Here is a 17,454-nt window from a genome sequence, read left to right on the forward strand (position 1 = left end):
GCTCTCGACTAACCGGGGCTAGTAGGGGGTTGCGGGTCAACGGCCGCCCACAAAGAGATGTGTTCTTTGATTAAAGACGGATGTCATAGCCCCTTATTTTATGAGCCTGCAACATTTTGACAAGAGATAGAAGACAAGAGACAGACAACATACAGAGACGAGAGAGATGAGGGAAGTCCCATGTTGGTGGATTGCCTGGTTAGGCTTAGCTGCCCCGCGTTCCATGGTTGACTTCTTATGCGTAAGTATGAAAGATCAAAGTTGAACAAAATATATACATAAAATACATGGAGAAGAGAATGCTATGGTGTATATTCCCGGAACGCCCTTTTTATGAAATCAGTTCTTCGCTTTAAAGATATCCTCCCGGTCCCACCCAGTTGGCCTGATGTTCTCGATGCCTTTCGTGGGGTGGTCACGCGCCGGCTCATAGTACTCAGTCTGGTACGGGTTGGGATCGAGAGCCTGGTTGAGGTTGCCCAGTGTGTGGTTGACCTCGCGATGCTTGGCCTCATCCGCGCGGACATACATCAACAAGTCCCTCATCTTGCGCTGACCTTCTGGCATCTGCCAGTAGTGAACAGCAATCTCGGGTGCGTTGAGATCATTCCATGCTGGAAGCTTGTTGGACTCTAGTTCCTCAATGGCACGGGTGTATGTGATGACAGCCTCCTCTTCGAGGTATCCCACGAATCGGTGGCAAATGCGGGGGGAGACCAGGTAGGCTAGGAAGAAGCCGTTGAAGAAGACACCTTGGGCTCCGAGGACCATGAGGCGCATGAACCAGCCAGGCTCGGCCAGCTTGAGGAACGTGAGAAGATGCATACGTTCATTGAATGCTTCTTCGAGAAGGGTTTCGATCCTATTGACAATGCGAGTTAGTTACTGGTCTTTCCATCATGGGTTTGTGGACATGTCAGATACCATCCATTATCTCTCTTCATCTTGCGCAGACTGCGCAAATGACGCAACATTCCGCCCACCATTCCTGGAACACCTGCCACGCTCTCCAAGAAGATGAACCGAGTCAACCACTTCGACTCCGTCATCTTGAAGCTAGCTGGGAGTTCCTCGCCCGCCTTGGGGTGCTTGTACCCTGTGGCAAAGTCCATGCCCCATCGGAAAAAACGGACGGTGCCAAGGGCAACCCAATCGGACCAATTTGAGGCTTCACGGTGTGCAATATGGATATCTTTCATCTGGGCTTCGGTATAGCTGGCATGAGGTTAGCTTCTGTCCGAGCGAGGATGACGCAGGGTACTCACACTGGGTGTGCCCAGGCTGATTGAACCTCCTTGACATCGGGAGATTTGGGTGGAGGGAAGAATTCCTTGATCTGGTTTTGGTGTGTCGATGAGATCAGGCGCTTGGTGTGGTTGAAGGAGCTGGTTCTTAACGACGAGCTCAGTGTTGTAACTGCAACGCCCGAGCAAGTCTGAGCAGCCAAATGCAGGTACTGTGGTCGTACTGCAGCCCGCAAGGGGGCCGATGTCATTAGGGAATTCATTGTATAGTTGATGTGAGTGGATTGTAGTAGTATACTATGGGAGGAGTAAGAGAGTAGGGGTGCCTTAAATATCTACATAACCCCTTGGGACCAAAACAGGAACCCGATCCCACGCGAGAAAAAGTCAGTACTTGACGGGATCCTGACGGGATGTCCGATCATCGAACTATGAGAACCTGGAAAGGGATGCTGACAATTCGTATACCTCATTGGCTCCACCATACGTCCCCCACATATCCTTATGCACCCTGTATGAACCTCTTGTCCCGATCGGCTAGCAGACTTATCAAACTCTCAATCTCCCTGAACAAAAAGTAAATTCACCAGGCTTCCCATTATCCCTGCAGAATATGTTGTACTCGCTGTATTCGGCCCATTTTCCGAACACTGCGCATATTTGCGCAGGTGACCTCGGGATAGACCGGGCTAGGATGAGTCAGCGCTCAACCCCGAGTCTCGTCCTTGTTAGTTCCGATCCCGAGATATCATTTTCAAAGCCCGAGTCTACGGCCAATTGTTAGATTTCATATTCTCTCACCGGCGTCAACCATGGCAACAAATTCGCCTCCCGAATCCTACCGAGCATCCATATCCTATTTTCCCCTCAAGTAATGCTCTTTCAATATCTATGTATATGTTCGTGCTATCAAATACGCTAATCTAAAATGAATTCACGGTGTATGAAGGACCAACTACTCCAGTCATTATTAGCTAGCAAGATAACCCCGGTATACAGTAAACCAAAATGACCGAAAAACTTGAATTAAGCAGCTATCGTTGTGTATATACGAGAATGATCTGGAAAGATACCAAAAACAGTCTAGTTCCCAGATTCAAACATGGACTCTCCAGTCCTCATAACAGCAAAATGATCCTCGCCATCCTGCACATCCATATCCCGCTTCTCAATTTTGACCACATGAGCCATTCGGGGCCCCTTGCCGATCTGCTGGAAGAACTTTTTCATGATTTCATCGCTGCCCTGTGCCTCGCCTTCGACCTATATAAAACCGGTTGGGTAAGCTTACAATCCTGACCTGCGCACCTCACGGTACATGTTTGAAGTAGATACCCACCCGTCCGCAAGTAGTGTTTCGCACCCAGCCCTTGAGCTCAAAGCTGGTTGCACATTTCTGTGTGAAGTCTCTGTAGTTTGGTGGTTGCCACGGTCAGTCACTTTTAGTAGGATGATGTCATCGCTTAGGTGAGGTTGTTCTTACCGAAATCCGACACCTGTGAGTCGTGTTAGTAATGTGCTGGTAGATAAGGAGGGCTTTTGGTAGCTGGGGTATAGAGGGACTTACCTTGTACGGTACCGTGGACTTTGAAGGCGACCTGAAGTAGATATAATATCAGCATGCGGGGACAATGAATTCAGTGATCATATAGCGGAGAAAAGATGCATGTGGCAACTGGATCTATCGGAAGAGATCAAAGATAGGATACTTACTCTTTGGGTTGACATTTTGGATGAAGAGTGGGATGAAGGGTTGAGTTGGAAGGATCAACAATTTGATGTGGATGGCAAAAGATGGGGAAAGCGGCTACATACAGAATGAAGAACCAGTCCTTGTATGCTTCTTTCCATGCCACCCAATTATCTTGAGAAGTACATCTTACTCTTCACTAACAAAGTTACCCCGGATTTGATGTTCGTTGCCTATACTTGAATTACTTGATGTGATACTTACCGGGCGCTGATTGGATCCGCGTGCGGCGACATGGTGATCGTACGTTTTCAACAGAAAGCCAGAGAAGAATAACCAGATATCAGTTCTTGACGTATAATATTCATCTCACAAAGCTCGACTGTTCTGATACTGACAGCTGCAACGGGGATCCACATGAGTCAGAGCTTCACCTCGACATACAACACCAACAATTGAAAAACTCTTCTACTGTTTGACAGTTGACGAATCAAGTACTTAGCAGACTTGGTATACAAACTACGTTATCATTATCTGATAGTAGCAGCTTTCCCCGACTATCTAACGAATCTAAGAGAACGATAGGGAAGCATCAGCTTATTTCATGTAGAGCACGCCCTTCGAACGGCCCCGCTTGTCATTTCGATGCGTCAGAGCCCTGAAAAATCTATATAAAACCACCAGTAAGCAAATTTTATTCTGCTTTCTCTTCGCATTATATACACATCACAATGGACAAAATTACTACTTTCGAGCTTCCCAAGGTAAGCCACAATTCCGATCGTCATTCTTGGCTTGGTTAACACAAACAAGTGGATTGAAAAACAATCGGAGAATGCGTCTCTGGTATTAGCCGGAAGTGCAACTCCGGCTCTGTCAATCCAGGACTTAATCCAACTGTCCTCAGACAAGCAAACAACGGCCAACAACTTGTCCGTAGAGTCAATGAAACTGACTCTGGGTCCGGGAAACGGGAGTGAGAATCTTCGCCAGCAGATTGCCGGGTTATACGATGAGAAAATCACTGCAGAGCACATCCTGGCTACAAATGGAGCATCAGGTGCCAACTCGCTATTATTCCAAAGTCTGCTTGGGCCCGATGATCATGTCATCGCCATGTATCCTTCCTATACACCCCTTCTGGCCATTCCAAAAGCCAAGGTCGGCGAAAATATATCATACTGGTCTCTCGATATGAACAACCAGGGCCAGGGTGACCTCCAGCAATTGAAAGACATGATCAAACCAACTACGAAAATGATTGTCCTCAACAACCCGAACAACCCCCTCGGAACCATCCTGAGTCTCGAAATGCAGCACGCAATCGTGGCGCTGGTTCGGGAACATGGGTTAATCCTTGTCGTTGATGAGATCTTCCGCCCATTATTTCACGACTCGACAAACCCGCCATCTTTCGTGGAGCTCTCCGACGAGGATGACAAGATCATCGTCACCAGCTCTGTGAGCAAATCCTGGGGCCTGTCTGGTACCCGAGTCGGCTGGCTCGCGACTAAAAATGTCAAGGTCCTATCGCAATGCCTCAATATGTGCCTCTACATGATCATGGCAATTGGTACAATCGATGATGCTATTGCTGCGGAGGCGTTGAGTGACCGATGCTGGCCTCAAATCCTGACAAAGCATCTCGACATGGCCTCAAAGAACCTCGCCATCTTGGAAAGCTTTGTTGACAAGCATGAGAGTGTTTCGTGGATTAAGCCGAGCTCGGGAGCCACGGCTTTCGTGCGCTTCTCTTCCAATGGCGTCCCTGTTGACGATGTCGAGTTTTGTCTGAAGCTGAAAGAGCAGAAGGGCGTCCTGTTAGCTCCCGGAAGCCTTTGCTTTGGTTTGCCGGCTGCTCAGGATTTCCGTGGATTTGTTCGTATGCATATCACAGGTCCGCCGGAGAAAATGCAAGTTGGACTGGATGCCATTGGTGAATTTTTGGACTGAAAAAGACAGCTGGTGCAAACAGATGATAGCATGTTGGGTAGCCGAGTGATACAGATTATATAGTGTTTTAACATATCAATCAATGCGTTATTTTTTCTCTCCGCAAAGTTCCTACATAACCAAAGAGTACTCCGTATGTGCACAGTCTACGTTTTGTGGATGGCGTATGAGCATGTTAGCGAATTGCATAGAGACTTGGCTTGTTTGTATGTTTCTTCTTATGCTACTCAACTTATTCTATTCCAATTTTTGTTTTAAAATAGCACATTGCTGTAAATCTCACAAAAGTACCCCGGATTTCATGAGCGGCCTATACTGGAATCACTCGATGTGATATTGGCGGGCGCTGATTGGGTCCGCATGGATCTACGGGGACAGAGTGATTACAAGTACTAACAAAATGCCAGAGTTATATAAGGAATTACATATCAGTGACTACTTTAGCGTATAATATTCACATAGTTCAAGACATGTAGTGGCCACCTAAGTGGCGGTACCTCGGCCCCCTGAGTAAACATCGGAATTTAGCCATCGCCTACTTCGACTTCGACTTATCCAAACCCGCGCCGGCCATGCCACTGTTATAAAATGCCCTCTCTTTTCGCATGGCTCCGGCGGGTCTACTCGCTGGACACCCTAGACACTCGCTTTACCTCCTCCGCAACACTTGCTCACGACACGCGACCTTCCTCCAAAGATGCCCGCGCCAACGCAATCGCCCAGGGCGCGCCGCCATCACTCTGGCGCACCCCGGAGTTCTTCATCTACTACCTTTTCTTCATCACGCTCGTTCCATTGATGTTCAAGACTGTCATTGATGCCTCGAAGGGTAAGTGGGCCGCACAAATGAGGCGTTGGAATACTGACCGGGAGGGACAACATCACAGAAAGCAACCCGATCTACCCCAAATACTCTGATCTCTTATCACCGGGATGGATTCCTGGCCGTCTGGTCGTAAGTGCACACCAATCAGCGGATAATTGTCCACGAACACGAGATTGACCTCACGCCCGCAGGACAACTCCGATGCGCAATATGCCAGCTTTCGCGACAACATCCCTCCTCTGCTCCTCCTTTTGATCATCCATCCTCTCGTCCGCCGGGTCTATCAGTCATACCCGAATCGCTGGAAGGTTGAAACAAAGCCATCGAGCTACTCCGTGGTTGGTGTGGGCGAGGCGCAACTCGAACAGCGAATGCGCTTCGACTTTTGGTTCGGACTGGTGTTCATCACTGTGCTCCATGGAGTATCCGCTCTCAAGGTTCTGTCAATTTTGTACATCAACTTCCGAATTGGCAAGGATGTTCCCCGTTCATATGTCCCTGCTGTGACTTGGACTTTCAACCTCTTCATCTTGTTTGCCAATGAGTTATGTGGCGGATACCCCCTCGAGCGGATAGTGACGCTGTTCGCACCGGCATCTGGCACGTCTGGAGAAAGCACCAGCATGTTATTCCAGTTTGCCCAGACCATAGACAGTCTTGGAGGACTCATGCCGCGGTGGGAGGTCCTCTTCAAGGTGACTGTGTTGCGCCTCATCAGCTTCAACATGGACAACTATTGGAGTGCTGACTACCCCGCGGCAAGTCCAATTGAAGTGAGTTTCTAATAGGATCTATCCTCAAACCGACACCCAGCTGACCGTATTCCACAAGAAGAAGCAGCTCGACCCGGCGTCCCTCTCTGACCGTGAAAGAGTCAAGATCCCCGCTGAACCAGCGTCTTTCACTCTACGCAATTACATTGCCTATATTCTGTACTCACCATTGTACCTAGCGGGTCCAATCCTGACATTCAACGACTACGTCTCCCAGCAGCGCTACAAACCAGCATCAGTAACTCGCAGCCGCACCGCACTCTACGGCATCCGCTTCGGCCTCACCCTCCTCTGCATGGAACTAATCCTCCACTACATCTACGCAGTAGCAATCTCCAAATCCAACCCCGACTGGTCCGTCTTCACGCCAGGCCAGCTAAGCATGCTGGCCTTCTTCAATCTCCACATCATCTGGCTCAAGCTTCTCATCCCCTGGCGCTTCTTCCGCCTCTGGGCCCTAGTGGACGGCATCGACCCACCAGAGAACATGGTCCGCTGCATGTCAAACAACTACTCAGCCTTTGCCTTTTGGCGCGGCTGGCACCGCTCCTACAACCGCTGGATCGTTCGTTACATCTACATCCCCCTCGGTGGTGGCGGCGGCGGACGACGACCAGCCGGAGGCCCTAAAGCAGCCACCCCACCCAAATCCAATTTCATGAACAAGTTCCTCCAAATCCGCAACTTCCTCATGGTCTTCACTTTTGTCGCTTTATGGCACGATATCAACCTCCGTCTGCTTATGTGGGGGTGGCTGGTTACGCTCTTCGTCCTACCAGAAGTCCTCGGCGGTATGCTATTCCCCGCGCACCGCTGGCGCTCCCGTCCGACTGCATACCGTGTTCTATGTGGTATCGGATCCGTTGGAAATGTGCTCATGATGATGATTGCCAATCTGGTGGGCTTTGCGCTTGGTTTGGATGGGCTTAAGGATCTTCTTGCTGGTTTGACCGGCTCGTACTCTGGTCTTGCTTATATGGTTTCCTGTTGTGTTGTTCTGTTCGTTGGTGTGCAGGTCATGTTTGAGGTTCGAGAGGATGAGCTCAGGGCTGGTATTAATCTGAAATGTTGATCCTTTTTGTGGGATTTAGTTGCATACACCATGGTCATTTATTTGTATCCATTGCCACTAATGCAGTGTTTAGTGGTTTTTGAATGATTTTCATGATCCTCGAACCTGAATTATTATCTCATGCACTATTTGTTTTGGCCCACCTCTTTGTTGTCTATTTTCTAGTGCTTACAAGTGAAGCATTGACTCTCTGCCCTCAAGGACACTATAAAGCCACTCCCCCCTCCCTACCTCTCAATTTCCTGCACACCTGATGCCTACTGTGGGGCAGATGCTCCCCAAGCATCAATTGGGTCATCTTGTCATGGAAGCGAGACACCAGCATGACCAAATCAATAAGCCTATAGAAATGACCACGATCCAACTCGGTAAATTTATGTGTTGAGATCCGTTATAGAATTTGAATGTTGCAAAAGACATTTCTAGAAGGCGTAAGAGTTAATAAAAGAAATCATGTACATGTAAAAATGGTGAGATATGCCATGCTGCTGTCTTGCTTCGCCCATTAAGAGTGTTCAACTGAAACTGAAACCGAAACCAAACACGTGACTGCCAAGATATTGTATAGCGAACCCTAACTACATCCTCGGAGGTACGACGAGCTAAGAAGCTTGAAATAACTGCTGTGTCTGATTGGACAAACAATAAAATCGGTCTCCTCGGCATGAAATTTTCCTCTAATACCGACGGGCATTCTTATTCTATAACTCGAGCAAACCGGACTTAGGTTTGTTTGACTTGAGTTGGCCCCCGGCAAAGATTTCGACCTGGAAGCCTATACATTCCTGTTACTCATTGAATGCCTAGACTGCTTGATTCTTGTCTGCCTTTTGGCCTCACACTGCACCACTTACCACAAATCCTATGCTTTACAGCAACCCCCAGAATGCTCGGCCGGGCTCTCATCCTGCTTTACGAGAAATTCGATCATATGATCAACAAACATGCCAGATTTGATACACTACAGAAGTTCCGGCTTCACATTGTCCCAACCTCACAGAAGACTGCGTGGGAAGAGGTCGTTGCTGCAACAGCCAATGTGGATGCTGTGAAAGACGTGAGCCAATCTCCGATAGACGACCATGCGTCGGGCATTGCACCATAAGATACAGTTGCTGTAATGAGACCCGAGGGCTTGAGTTGAATTTTGAAGATGCTATGAAGGAGCACAATGAGTTTTTTGCCGCCTTGGAAGATCCGACAAACAAGACATATCGCTCTCGATACTTCAAACGTTCTTTGCTGGTCTTTAGTTCGAGGTGGGCTAATCAACGAAAGTATGGGTACACTGTGATGGAAGTAAAGGGATAGCATAAGTATTTTGGCATATTCACAAGTTGGCTAGACTCTTACTGTATTTGATTCCTATCTCTTCCAATTGATTATTGGAAGAGATAGACTCTCTCCCGGAAATGATAGATGAAATCTACAACTCCCTCTCTTTCGGATCTCTCGTTAGAGCCCGAGATGAAATGGAACTGGGGACCGTTCAGGCTTTTCAACAGAAACTCGAGCTCCTCCTGAGGCATATGAACCCGTATGAACTCGGAGAACAAAAGAGGCCAATGTAACGAGGACGTGGATGGCACCACAAACCTCTCCATTTTATCTCTCTATTTTTTTGCCAAAGACCTTTTCCTTTGAGATATTTGATAGAAGCCGACCGCTAGCTTACCCGAACAGGGGTCATTGATGCACTTGAATACTGAACACCGTCGACGCTATCAACGCGCTACAGCGAGTTTCCGACAGGCCGTAGAAGACAAGGCTGCAGGAGATGTCAGATTTGATACTTTTTGTGGCTTTGACAGCCGATCGAATGCTATATCCGAAGAACTGTACGAGGCAGTCACCCCTCGAATGTTGGTGCTACATGATCAATCCCGTTTGTCTTCGAGATGCCCATATTGTATTGCCACAGTGAAAGAGCAGCATTGCAAAAGAAAGGGTAATTATTGTACATTTGGTATCAGATTCATAAAGTCGTAAGCAGAAAACAAATTGATCCAGCAGGACAATCCTTCATAGTACACACAGACACAAAGTCCACATACCACCAAGAACTCCTCAGAAGAAAGCACCACACCTCGAATCCTCATGCACCTTATAACAATCCAAGCTACAAGTCCTCAGATGACAACTCTTACACCGAATCTTCCCCCAATACCCACACAAACAACAAAAATGCCGAGCCGGCCTCGCAGAAGAGGGCGCCTTTGCCCGGGAAGCATTATAAGAAAGCGGCGGTTCAGATAACAACCGCGCCATAAGCCGTTCGGAAGGCACAGGCGGTGCGTACGAGCGTAGCAGGGGATCCTGATCGAATTCCGATTTAATGAGCTTCGGCTTGCGCGCGGGCACCTCGTCCGCACCCATCTCTGCTGTCGTTGGTGTAGGAGTTGATGCAGCAGTTGTTGTGGCAGTAGATGTACTCGTAACAGCCGCAGAAGGCCGTTTCTTGCCTGCTACACTAGCAGGGGTGGAGCTGCGCGCTTTGGCGCCCCGAGCAGCGACTGCGGCGGCGTTGGAGCTGTGCGCGAGGGCGCCGCCTCCTGTTCCCAAAGCTATGGCTGCTTCTTCGTCGTCTAGGTGGTTGCGGAAGGTCTTTTGGGATTGGAGGATGCGGCGGACGTTGGAGGTTGTTTTTGATCGGTTGCCGCGCGCGGCGACTTCGCGTGCTTGTCGGACTGGCACTGGGATTGCGACATCGCGTTGGTTTTCGCGATCTAGTTCGGCGATGTGGCGGGCTATTGCGTTCGCTTGCCTTGAGCTGATGTCGCCGCCCTTGCCCGCGTCGCGGATGCCGCGTTTCCGGCCTAGGGTTGGGGCCATTGCTTGGGTCGGGTCGAAGCCTCGGGTTGGGGCGTAGGACCAGCCTGGTGTAGCCGTTGATGTGTCTTGGAGGAGCTCGACGCGAAACATTTTGAGTGGTGTTTGGGGATGAAAAGTTGGAGAATTGATGGTGTCGGGGAAGTTTGTTGGAGCTGATAAAGATGTTTGCATTGTTTGCAGGGTAGCTTGGAGATCGGAGTACGCGAAGTATAGGTAAGTTATTGGCATGGGATCTTGGTACTTAGGATGATATTTGATCGGAAAGTAAATGATATCCAACAGAAACTAACTAAATGCAAGTTCAATAAAAAGAGTCCCGACATTTCATCAAGTTTCCATGCCAGGTTGACAGCCTTCAATGCACAAGAAACAAAAAGACACTCCCAACACCAAGAAGAAAATAAGTACACATATCACACAGGCCAGTCACTCATTTCTTCTTGTGCAACTGGTCAACCTTGGACTCCAACTCGGTAATGTATGACTGGAGCTTCATGGTAGCGGACTGGAGGGCCTGAACCAGTAAACACGAGACAATTAGCAATCGCCAGGCAGAAAAAGGGAGTGGAGCATTCTCCTGGGACAAGAGAAGCTGTGCACCTACCGAAATGTCATCAGACAACATCTCATTGGAAAGTCGGTACTCTCCTAGAATGTAATAGTACACCGACGCGCCGGCGACAACTGATCCAGCCAGGAACCCGAAGACACTGTCGCAACATCAGTAACGAAGCTTTACAAGGCATCATGCTGCAGAAATTTAGCAATGGGGTTTGAAAACTCACCCTCCGCGGAAAGCTCCAACAGGCTTGCTGGTCGGCAAAGGCGCGGTTTGGAAGCGGGCGCGTGACGTAGAGAGGGACCGGATGCCGACGCGTCCACGCAAAGGCAGGAGGATCTTTGAGTGAACGGTCATGATGAGACGGAATTGACCATTCAAAATGGCCTGGAAAATTGGGTGGTTTGTGTCTTTGGAGAAGTTGGTTGGTGAGGGGAGTGAGAGCTTGGAAGTGACGTTGATGAATTGCGGAGATCCGGGCGGCCTCGGAACATGCCACTTCTATACAAAGGATATAGTTATAGCCCGCCCAATGAAGACATTTGTATTTGCCATTGCTTTACTATTCAAAATATCTAATACAAGCTAGGAATCCTTAATTGGCCATTGTGCTCTCGTTGAAGAGATCTGCCAACAGGTCGTTTCGGCACACCCCCAGATCTACACTGCCCATGCCATACGTGCTCTCAAACACGTAAATACTCAGACGAGCAAAGAATGGTCGCAAGACTCGCTCGACAATCTCGTCCTTGGCTGTTTCTCGGATCCAGTCTGAGATAAGCCATGGTTGCTTGAGGCCACTGCGAGCTTGGGGCTCATTTGTCTCAGTAGGAACAATTGGTGAAGCTGCGCCACGTGGACCAAAGCTTTGAGACACTTCGTCAGCCAGAGCAATTGGTTCCCAGCGGTCGGGGGGATAGACTGCATCGATGGTGTCGGTTACGAACAGCCATTCTAGCAACTGGAAGTCATCTGGGGCTACCACAAGCAGGACATCGAGCAGCTTGCAGGCCTGCAGCAGAGAGTAAGAGTTGTAGAGCTCTGAATGAGGGCCTTGTGGCACTGCGGAGATAGCCTCTTGAAGTTCCGTATTGATCAAAGGCCAGAATGGCGCCATGGCAGAGGCCGAGGTCTTGAGTGCAAGAGCACGGAGGAGCATGAAAATCTCCGCTCGAGTGGCAGATGAAGGAGATGAAGCACTGGTAGCAGCTAGAAGGTCCTCTAGCTTCTGGAGTAGTGCCGGTAACTCGCCAACGAAATAGTCATCGTTGGCAGACAGTAAAAGTAGCGCGATTCGCCTCAGGTTGAGCTGTGCTTTGCGATCGGCTTCCAGCCGGGCCGCAGAAGCTCCTACACCGAACATGATACCCGCCGCACTGGGAGGGGGAATACGGACAAGGATTTCTGATAGCCGTTCCTTGTCGGCAAGAACCCACTGGCGCAGCAGATCCATCCAGCTGTTTTTCACCAAATCAACCTGCAATCCAAAGAAACGGGGATCATGGAACGCATCGGAAATGTCCTTCTTCCACAGTTTTGCGGCAGCTGGGACTTTTGTCATTTGCTGCAAGAGAACCATGACATTGCGGTTGAGGTTGTTCGGAAAGAGGCGTGACCGAATAAGAGGGCCGACCACGTTAGTTGAGACGCCAGTGATGGCGGTGTTGATCCGATCCGAGTCACCCAGAGTCGTGATGAACGACGGCATGGAAACGGCGAGAATGCTCAGCATGTCATCTGGTCCAGTGTGGGAGACCGAAGTCCGGTCATACTCCACGGATGATCTTGCCATAAGTCCAGTGTCTTGATTGAGACCCAAGGGCTTGCTGGTGAAAACTGCCGTGAGGAGACGCAGTAGGACATCCTATACACTTGTTAGTGACCATGTAAACATCACTCGTATATACACGTACCCCCAGTTCTTTTCGCATACGGCGGTCTTCACCAAAGGTGGTGTTCTCCAATTTCACTCCCAAAATAGCCGCGAACTCAATCAAACGTGGCAGAATTAGTCGATGCGGGAATGGATTGCTGAGAACATCACGCAAGAATGTTGTACAGTCAGTCCAAATCTCATCAAGAACGTCATCGTCCAGTGACTTAGCATAAGTGACCAAGAAGCTGGCAAGCTCCGACTCAGAAAGGCTTGATGTCAACGAAGACTTCCTGCTGGGATCCAACGCGCTAGGGTTCGTGCGAGTGTAGATTGCATTGAAGATGGCAGGAATGGTGATCTTCGGACTCGACCCATCAAGGGTATGAAGAAGATTGAAAATCAGCGACGCTGTCTCCGTGTCAGACTTTGTCCACAATTCCACCAATGTTTCAAGACATTCAAGCGCCTCCGCGGTGAAAAAGTGCTCCAAGATCCGTCGTGAGCGATTCCGCATGCGCAAAGAGGTGTACTGGAAGGATGCCATAGACTCAGAATCTGGAGGAGCTCCACCTCGGTCTCCTGCACCCCACGCCCAGATAGAGAAACATAAACGAACGGCGTCTTGGAAACAGAGAAGAACAGTCAGTCGATCATTAGCGGTATTCGGGCGACCTTGACCTCCTTCTGAGTTGAATACACCAGACACCATGTTTCCGAAGAAGCCCTGAGCTTGTTCGGGACTCTTGACCGTTGGAACGTTTGCTTCTTCCACGACGAGGCGCTCATGGGCATTTGCGATACAGGTTTCTAGACCAGTGAGGAGAGCAATTGTGACGTGCTCAGAGCGGTCCTGCGGCCAGTCTTCTGTTTGCTGGAAAGACAGCTGGAGCCTACCATAGGATGCTCGGATCTCTCTGCAGAAACATTCCACGAGCATCAGAAGGATCTGGAATATGGTGCCAGAGAACAGAGGGAGGACCTCGCAAAGCAGTACAATCCACTTATCCACAATCTCTCGAGACTTTGGTGAGCTGATTCCTTTAAGAAGACAGTCTAAGAGGCGATCTGGCGGCTGAGGAAGCTGTGGTAGCGAGGGTCTTCGGTCTCCTTTGTCACTGGTGAAAGATAAGATCGAAGGACTGGTCAGACGATCGCGAGAGCCAGCTCGTAGATGCTTTGGCCGAGGTGGTTGTGGTGGTAAGTACGCTTGCGCAAATCGCACCTTCAATGCTGCAAGAAGTGCATCGATGAGTGCGCCCTGCACCGCGATGCTACCGCCCTCAGATGAAACTAGAAGACGTTCGACCAGGAAATTGTCAATTCCGGACTCGACTAAGTCTTCAGCTCCGGGGCCAAGAAGCAGTTGCCTCATGAGTTGCAGCGCATTCTTCTGTAGCCGTTCCCCTTCCAGGCTAGCTTGCGTAGGGTCCATACTTTGAGTGCTAATGATCCGCAGGGAGGCCTCGAATATGGCTGAATGCAGACTCTTCAACCCTGATCCTGAGTTGTCTACACAAAATATGTATCAGCGACATGTTCGTCTTTTTGGGATGTGAATAAACTAACCTTCAGATTTAGAAGTTTCCGGGCGCTTTTCGTTGCTGAGCATGTGAGTAAGAAGGGTGATCCATCCATTATGAGAGAGGGCAGCTATAATGTTTGTGGCGGTTTGTAACAGATAGTCGCACTCTTTGTAGTCATCGGGGGAAATGGTCTGATTGTCTGTATTTGACTGGCTTTGATCATCACGTTCACAAAGTTCATCAACTTTCGAAATGACGACTAGGAAAACTCTGGTCATTTGTTGTTAGATATTGTAAAGCCATGACCGATCAAGATGTGACTTACCTGTGGATAGACGGTAGATCCTGAAGCCATAGCTGAACGCTATGGGAACTATCGCTTGACTCTTGGGAGAGAAGATCAAGTACAATGAAAAGCGGACGCTCCAGCATCGAGCACTGATAAGAGAATAAGGTTCCTCCAACTTCCAGCACTTGCTTTGGTGGGTGTTCGTGAATATTGTGATGGCTGTGGTTCCACAGAACGTAGAATCGCTCAGCTTGTTCCTCAGAAGACAAATGTCGAGAACCAGCCGTTGACACATTGACCATCAACGATGTTAGAGATGCCTCGACGAGGTGGTCAATCCAAGAAATGGAATGCAATAGCCATAGGCAGCGGACGGCTTCCACGTGGAACTTTGGACTAAGCGGTGACAAGTACCACCAGAGCTGGCTCACGAGAGGAGTGATGAGATCACACGCATCTTCATAACTGACATAGAAGCCAGGAGTTTGAATGAAGAACAAGCTTGTCACTGTCGAAGCAATAGTGGAAATGACCGCAAAGGAGGCGGTTGTTGGCTTGTCCTTCCCACTACCTAGTCGCTGAGACAATGCTTCGTAGAGCTTCCTGTCTCTCAAAACACGAGACTTGGGGAGTTTCTTCAGCAAGGTCACAAGGATATCCAGCTTCTCATGAAGAGAAGTTGTATCGTCTCGATTTCCCAGGGCTGCAATTGCCAGTTCATTGGCCTCTCGAATGATCATTTCACCGAGATGCTTCGGCGGGTATGGAAGGGGTGGTAGTTCCAAACTGTTTTTGCTTTGTTCATAGAAGCCGTGAACAGTTTTTAAGACCTCAGTCCCATGGTTCTTTGCGTCGTTGCCGGCGGACTTTTCAGAACCTGTTTTCTTAGAAAACGCCCGATCAGTGAGCAGTCCAGTTAGCGACTTGAGAACGGTGTTCAATGCGGTAGACACCGCACGCTTGTTAGCAGTGCTCTGAGTGGATGAAATCTCTCTCATCTTCACAAGAACTGACAGCGCTAACAGGGGCACGTGGATTTGAACCATGTCTTCTTCACGAACGTTGAAGTTCTCAAGAATAAATCGTGCGAGATCCAAGTCACGCAAGATCTGATCAGTATGGGTATCTAGGTCGGCATTTCGGTAATCAACCAGGCCTAAAAGCTCAGAGAAGATCACACCACTTTCAACGCCATCAAGGAAGGCACTTGCACTGCGGAAGACTTCCTCAAAGTGATTCTGGGGGGCTTGTCCTTCAAATGCTTGAACGCTGCGTATCGTGGGCAAGAAAACTGCAGGAACGATGTACCCGCCAATTTCCCAGCGATCCATAAGCGATAAAGCTATACGGAAAGGCTTTGTCCTCTCAGACGGAATAACTGGTGCATTTTTGATCATGTCCAGGAGACCAGTGACCAAGGGCTGCAAACCCACACGACTGAAGTATTGTGATTGAGTGGCTTCCTTGCCATCGACAGAGGCCGAACGAGTAGTGTCTGTTGAGAATTTGCGACCATCTGCTGAGGATTGGTCGTTCGCATCTGGTCCAAGGAACCATGCCCAAAGCCGACGGTTCAAGCTCATATCTCGCCGAGTGACCACTCCCACTGCCGCAATAACCAACGTGCGCAAATCATTGTCTGCGGTTTTGGTTTGCAGAATGGGAGAGTTTAGTGGGAGATGGGTTACGAGAAGGTCGAGGAAGTTGCGTTGAACAAGAAGCTGGTCGTCAGATAAGCCTGATGCAACACATCGAATCAATAGCCCTGGCTCCGGTAGGATGACTGCGTCTGCTGCGGCGAGCATTTCATGTGAAATTTCCACTGCCTCGCTCCCATCAGCACTACTTGGCCGACGATCCGGAATGCCTAGCTTGGGAAGGTAGCGATTTAGATATGCGAGGATTCCAAGCCGTCGACTAGGGTTAGTGATGGAGGCAAGGAACAGACATTGCCAGAAGTACTGCCCGGAAGCCCCTGCTTCAGAAGTTTTTTGGGTTTCAAGGCGCCCAGCGGCATCACGGAGTTTGTTCACAGTTCTTAATGTCGGCTCAAAGTCATCACTTGTCTCTTCTTCGAGACCCGGGAGTAGGGCTAGAATGATCGCTTTCAGTGCTGGTCGAATAGCCCAAGGTTCTAGGTCAACAATGTATCCCTCAACCAAGGATAGGAATAATGGGCGAACGGTGAGAGAAGCGAAAGTCAAGGTGGGCGCAAGACCGGGGAGATACAGAGGAAGGTCATGCGACAATCCCTCAAGCTGGTAGTTAAGACATCAGTAAACACCTTGACAGTCGTTTAGGTAGTCTTCATACCTTGATCAATCCAAATATGTATGTGTAGACTTCGAGGGCTTTCTGGTGGACGCCTGATGGTAGTGATGGGTTCAGACACTGCGCTAGTCGCTTTGAGACGAGTACTTTATGGGGGACGACTGGTTGATCGGGTGGATGAGTTTGGAGCGCCTAGTGATGGATATTAGCGATGTTATACAGTAAATCCATAGATTCAAGTGTTCTCGCCTTCAGCAGGCGACTGAGAAAGGAGATATAGTCAGCCCACTCTTGTAGAGCGTTGTCGAACAGCGAAAGCGCTCTCTCAACGCTTGACGCATATCGACGATAGTGTTTGTCTTTCTTGAGTGATCCTAATGCAACAGAGTAATTAGATCCTGTCACTTTTGCGAACAATCGTGGTCGCATACCTTCCTTGCCCTGTAGTCGAGAGCGCGTCAAGGAGCTCTCGGAGCTTGCGGGGGAGTTGGACCTCGGAAAGGCACTGGGATCAAGGCTCATGGTGCCAATGACGGACATAGAATC

The 17,454-nt window shown here is 49.3% G+C and overlaps 8 protein-coding genes across 8 annotated transcripts; 3 read left to right on the top strand and 5 right to left on the bottom strand.

Moving 5' to 3' along the window:
• Positions 1-339: 339 nt before the first annotated feature.
• Positions 340-1,507, bottom strand: N7508_001271 (alternative oxidase; the record flags this gene model as incomplete). Its single annotated transcript, XM_058459337.1, has 3 exons — positions 340-862; positions 925-1,215; positions 1,266-1,507. The coding sequence occupies 3 exons, from the start codon at positions 1,505-1,507 to the stop codon at positions 340-342; spliced, it is 1,056 nt and encodes a 351-aa protein (XP_058322869.1).
• An 820-nt stretch (positions 1,508-2,327) lies between these two features.
• Positions 2,328-2,972, bottom strand: N7508_001272 (acylphosphatase; the record flags this gene model as incomplete). Its single annotated transcript, XM_058459338.1, has 5 exons — positions 2,328-2,507; positions 2,584-2,653; positions 2,728-2,740; positions 2,812-2,842; positions 2,958-2,972. The coding sequence occupies 5 exons, from the start codon at positions 2,970-2,972 to the stop codon at positions 2,328-2,330; spliced, it is 309 nt and encodes a 102-aa protein (XP_058322870.1).
• A 693-nt stretch (positions 2,973-3,665) lies between these two features.
• On the top strand, positions 3,666-4,887 carry N7508_001273 (uncharacterized protein; the record flags this gene model as incomplete). Its single annotated transcript, XM_058459339.1, has 2 exons — positions 3,666-3,698; positions 3,748-4,887. 2 exons carry the CDS (start codon positions 3,666-3,668, stop codon positions 4,885-4,887), a joined length of 1,173 nt encoding a protein of 390 aa, XP_058322871.1.
• A 588-nt stretch (positions 4,888-5,475) lies between these two features.
• N7508_001274 (putative glycerol:H+ symporter (Gup1)) lies at positions 5,476-7,558 on the top strand (the record flags this gene model as incomplete). The annotated part of the gene is made up of 4 exons (XM_058459340.1): positions 5,476-5,716; positions 5,775-5,842; positions 5,905-6,486; positions 6,545-7,558. The coding sequence occupies 4 exons, from the start codon at positions 5,476-5,478 to the stop codon at positions 7,556-7,558; spliced, it is 1,905 nt and encodes a 634-aa protein (XP_058322872.1).
• Positions 7,559-8,444: 886 nt separating this feature from the next.
• N7508_001275 (uncharacterized protein) lies at positions 8,445-8,663 on the top strand (the record flags this gene model as incomplete). Its single annotated transcript, XM_058459341.1, has 1 exon — positions 8,445-8,663. The coding sequence occupies one exon, from the start codon at positions 8,445-8,447 to the stop codon at positions 8,661-8,663; it is 219 nt and encodes a 72-aa protein (XP_058322873.1).
• A 962-nt stretch (positions 8,664-9,625) lies between these two features.
• On the bottom strand, positions 9,626-10,480 carry N7508_001276 (putative HIT finger domain protein; the record flags this gene model as incomplete). The annotated part of the gene is made up of 1 exon (XM_058459342.1): positions 9,626-10,480. The coding sequence occupies one exon, from the start codon at positions 10,478-10,480 to the stop codon at positions 9,626-9,628; it is 855 nt and encodes a 284-aa protein (XP_058322874.1).
• Positions 10,481-10,820: 340 nt separating this feature from the next.
• N7508_001277 (uncharacterized protein) lies at positions 10,821-11,306 on the bottom strand (the record flags this gene model as incomplete). The annotated part of the gene is made up of 3 exons (XM_058459343.1): positions 10,821-10,904; positions 10,995-11,100; positions 11,176-11,306. 3 exons carry the CDS (start codon positions 11,304-11,306, stop codon positions 10,821-10,823), a joined length of 321 nt encoding a protein of 106 aa, XP_058322875.1.
• Positions 11,307-11,544: 238 nt separating this feature from the next.
• On the bottom strand, positions 11,545-17,430 carry N7508_001278 (dopey family protein; the record flags this gene model as incomplete). Its single annotated transcript, XM_058459344.1, has 7 exons — positions 11,545-12,813; positions 12,863-14,334; positions 14,392-14,618; positions 14,674-16,895; positions 16,951-17,100; positions 17,239-17,282; positions 17,340-17,430. The coding sequence occupies 7 exons, from the start codon at positions 17,428-17,430 to the stop codon at positions 11,545-11,547; spliced, it is 5,475 nt and encodes a 1,824-aa protein (XP_058322876.1).
• Positions 17,431-17,454: the final 24 nt, after the last annotated feature.

The sequence above is a fragment of the Penicillium antarcticum genome, assembly GCF_028974205.1.
Source record: "Penicillium antarcticum strain IBT 31339 chromosome Unknown utg000002l_segment0_segment0, whole genome shotgun sequence".
Taxonomy (NCBI): Eukaryota; Fungi; Ascomycota; class Eurotiomycetes; order Eurotiales; family Aspergillaceae; genus Penicillium; species Penicillium antarcticum.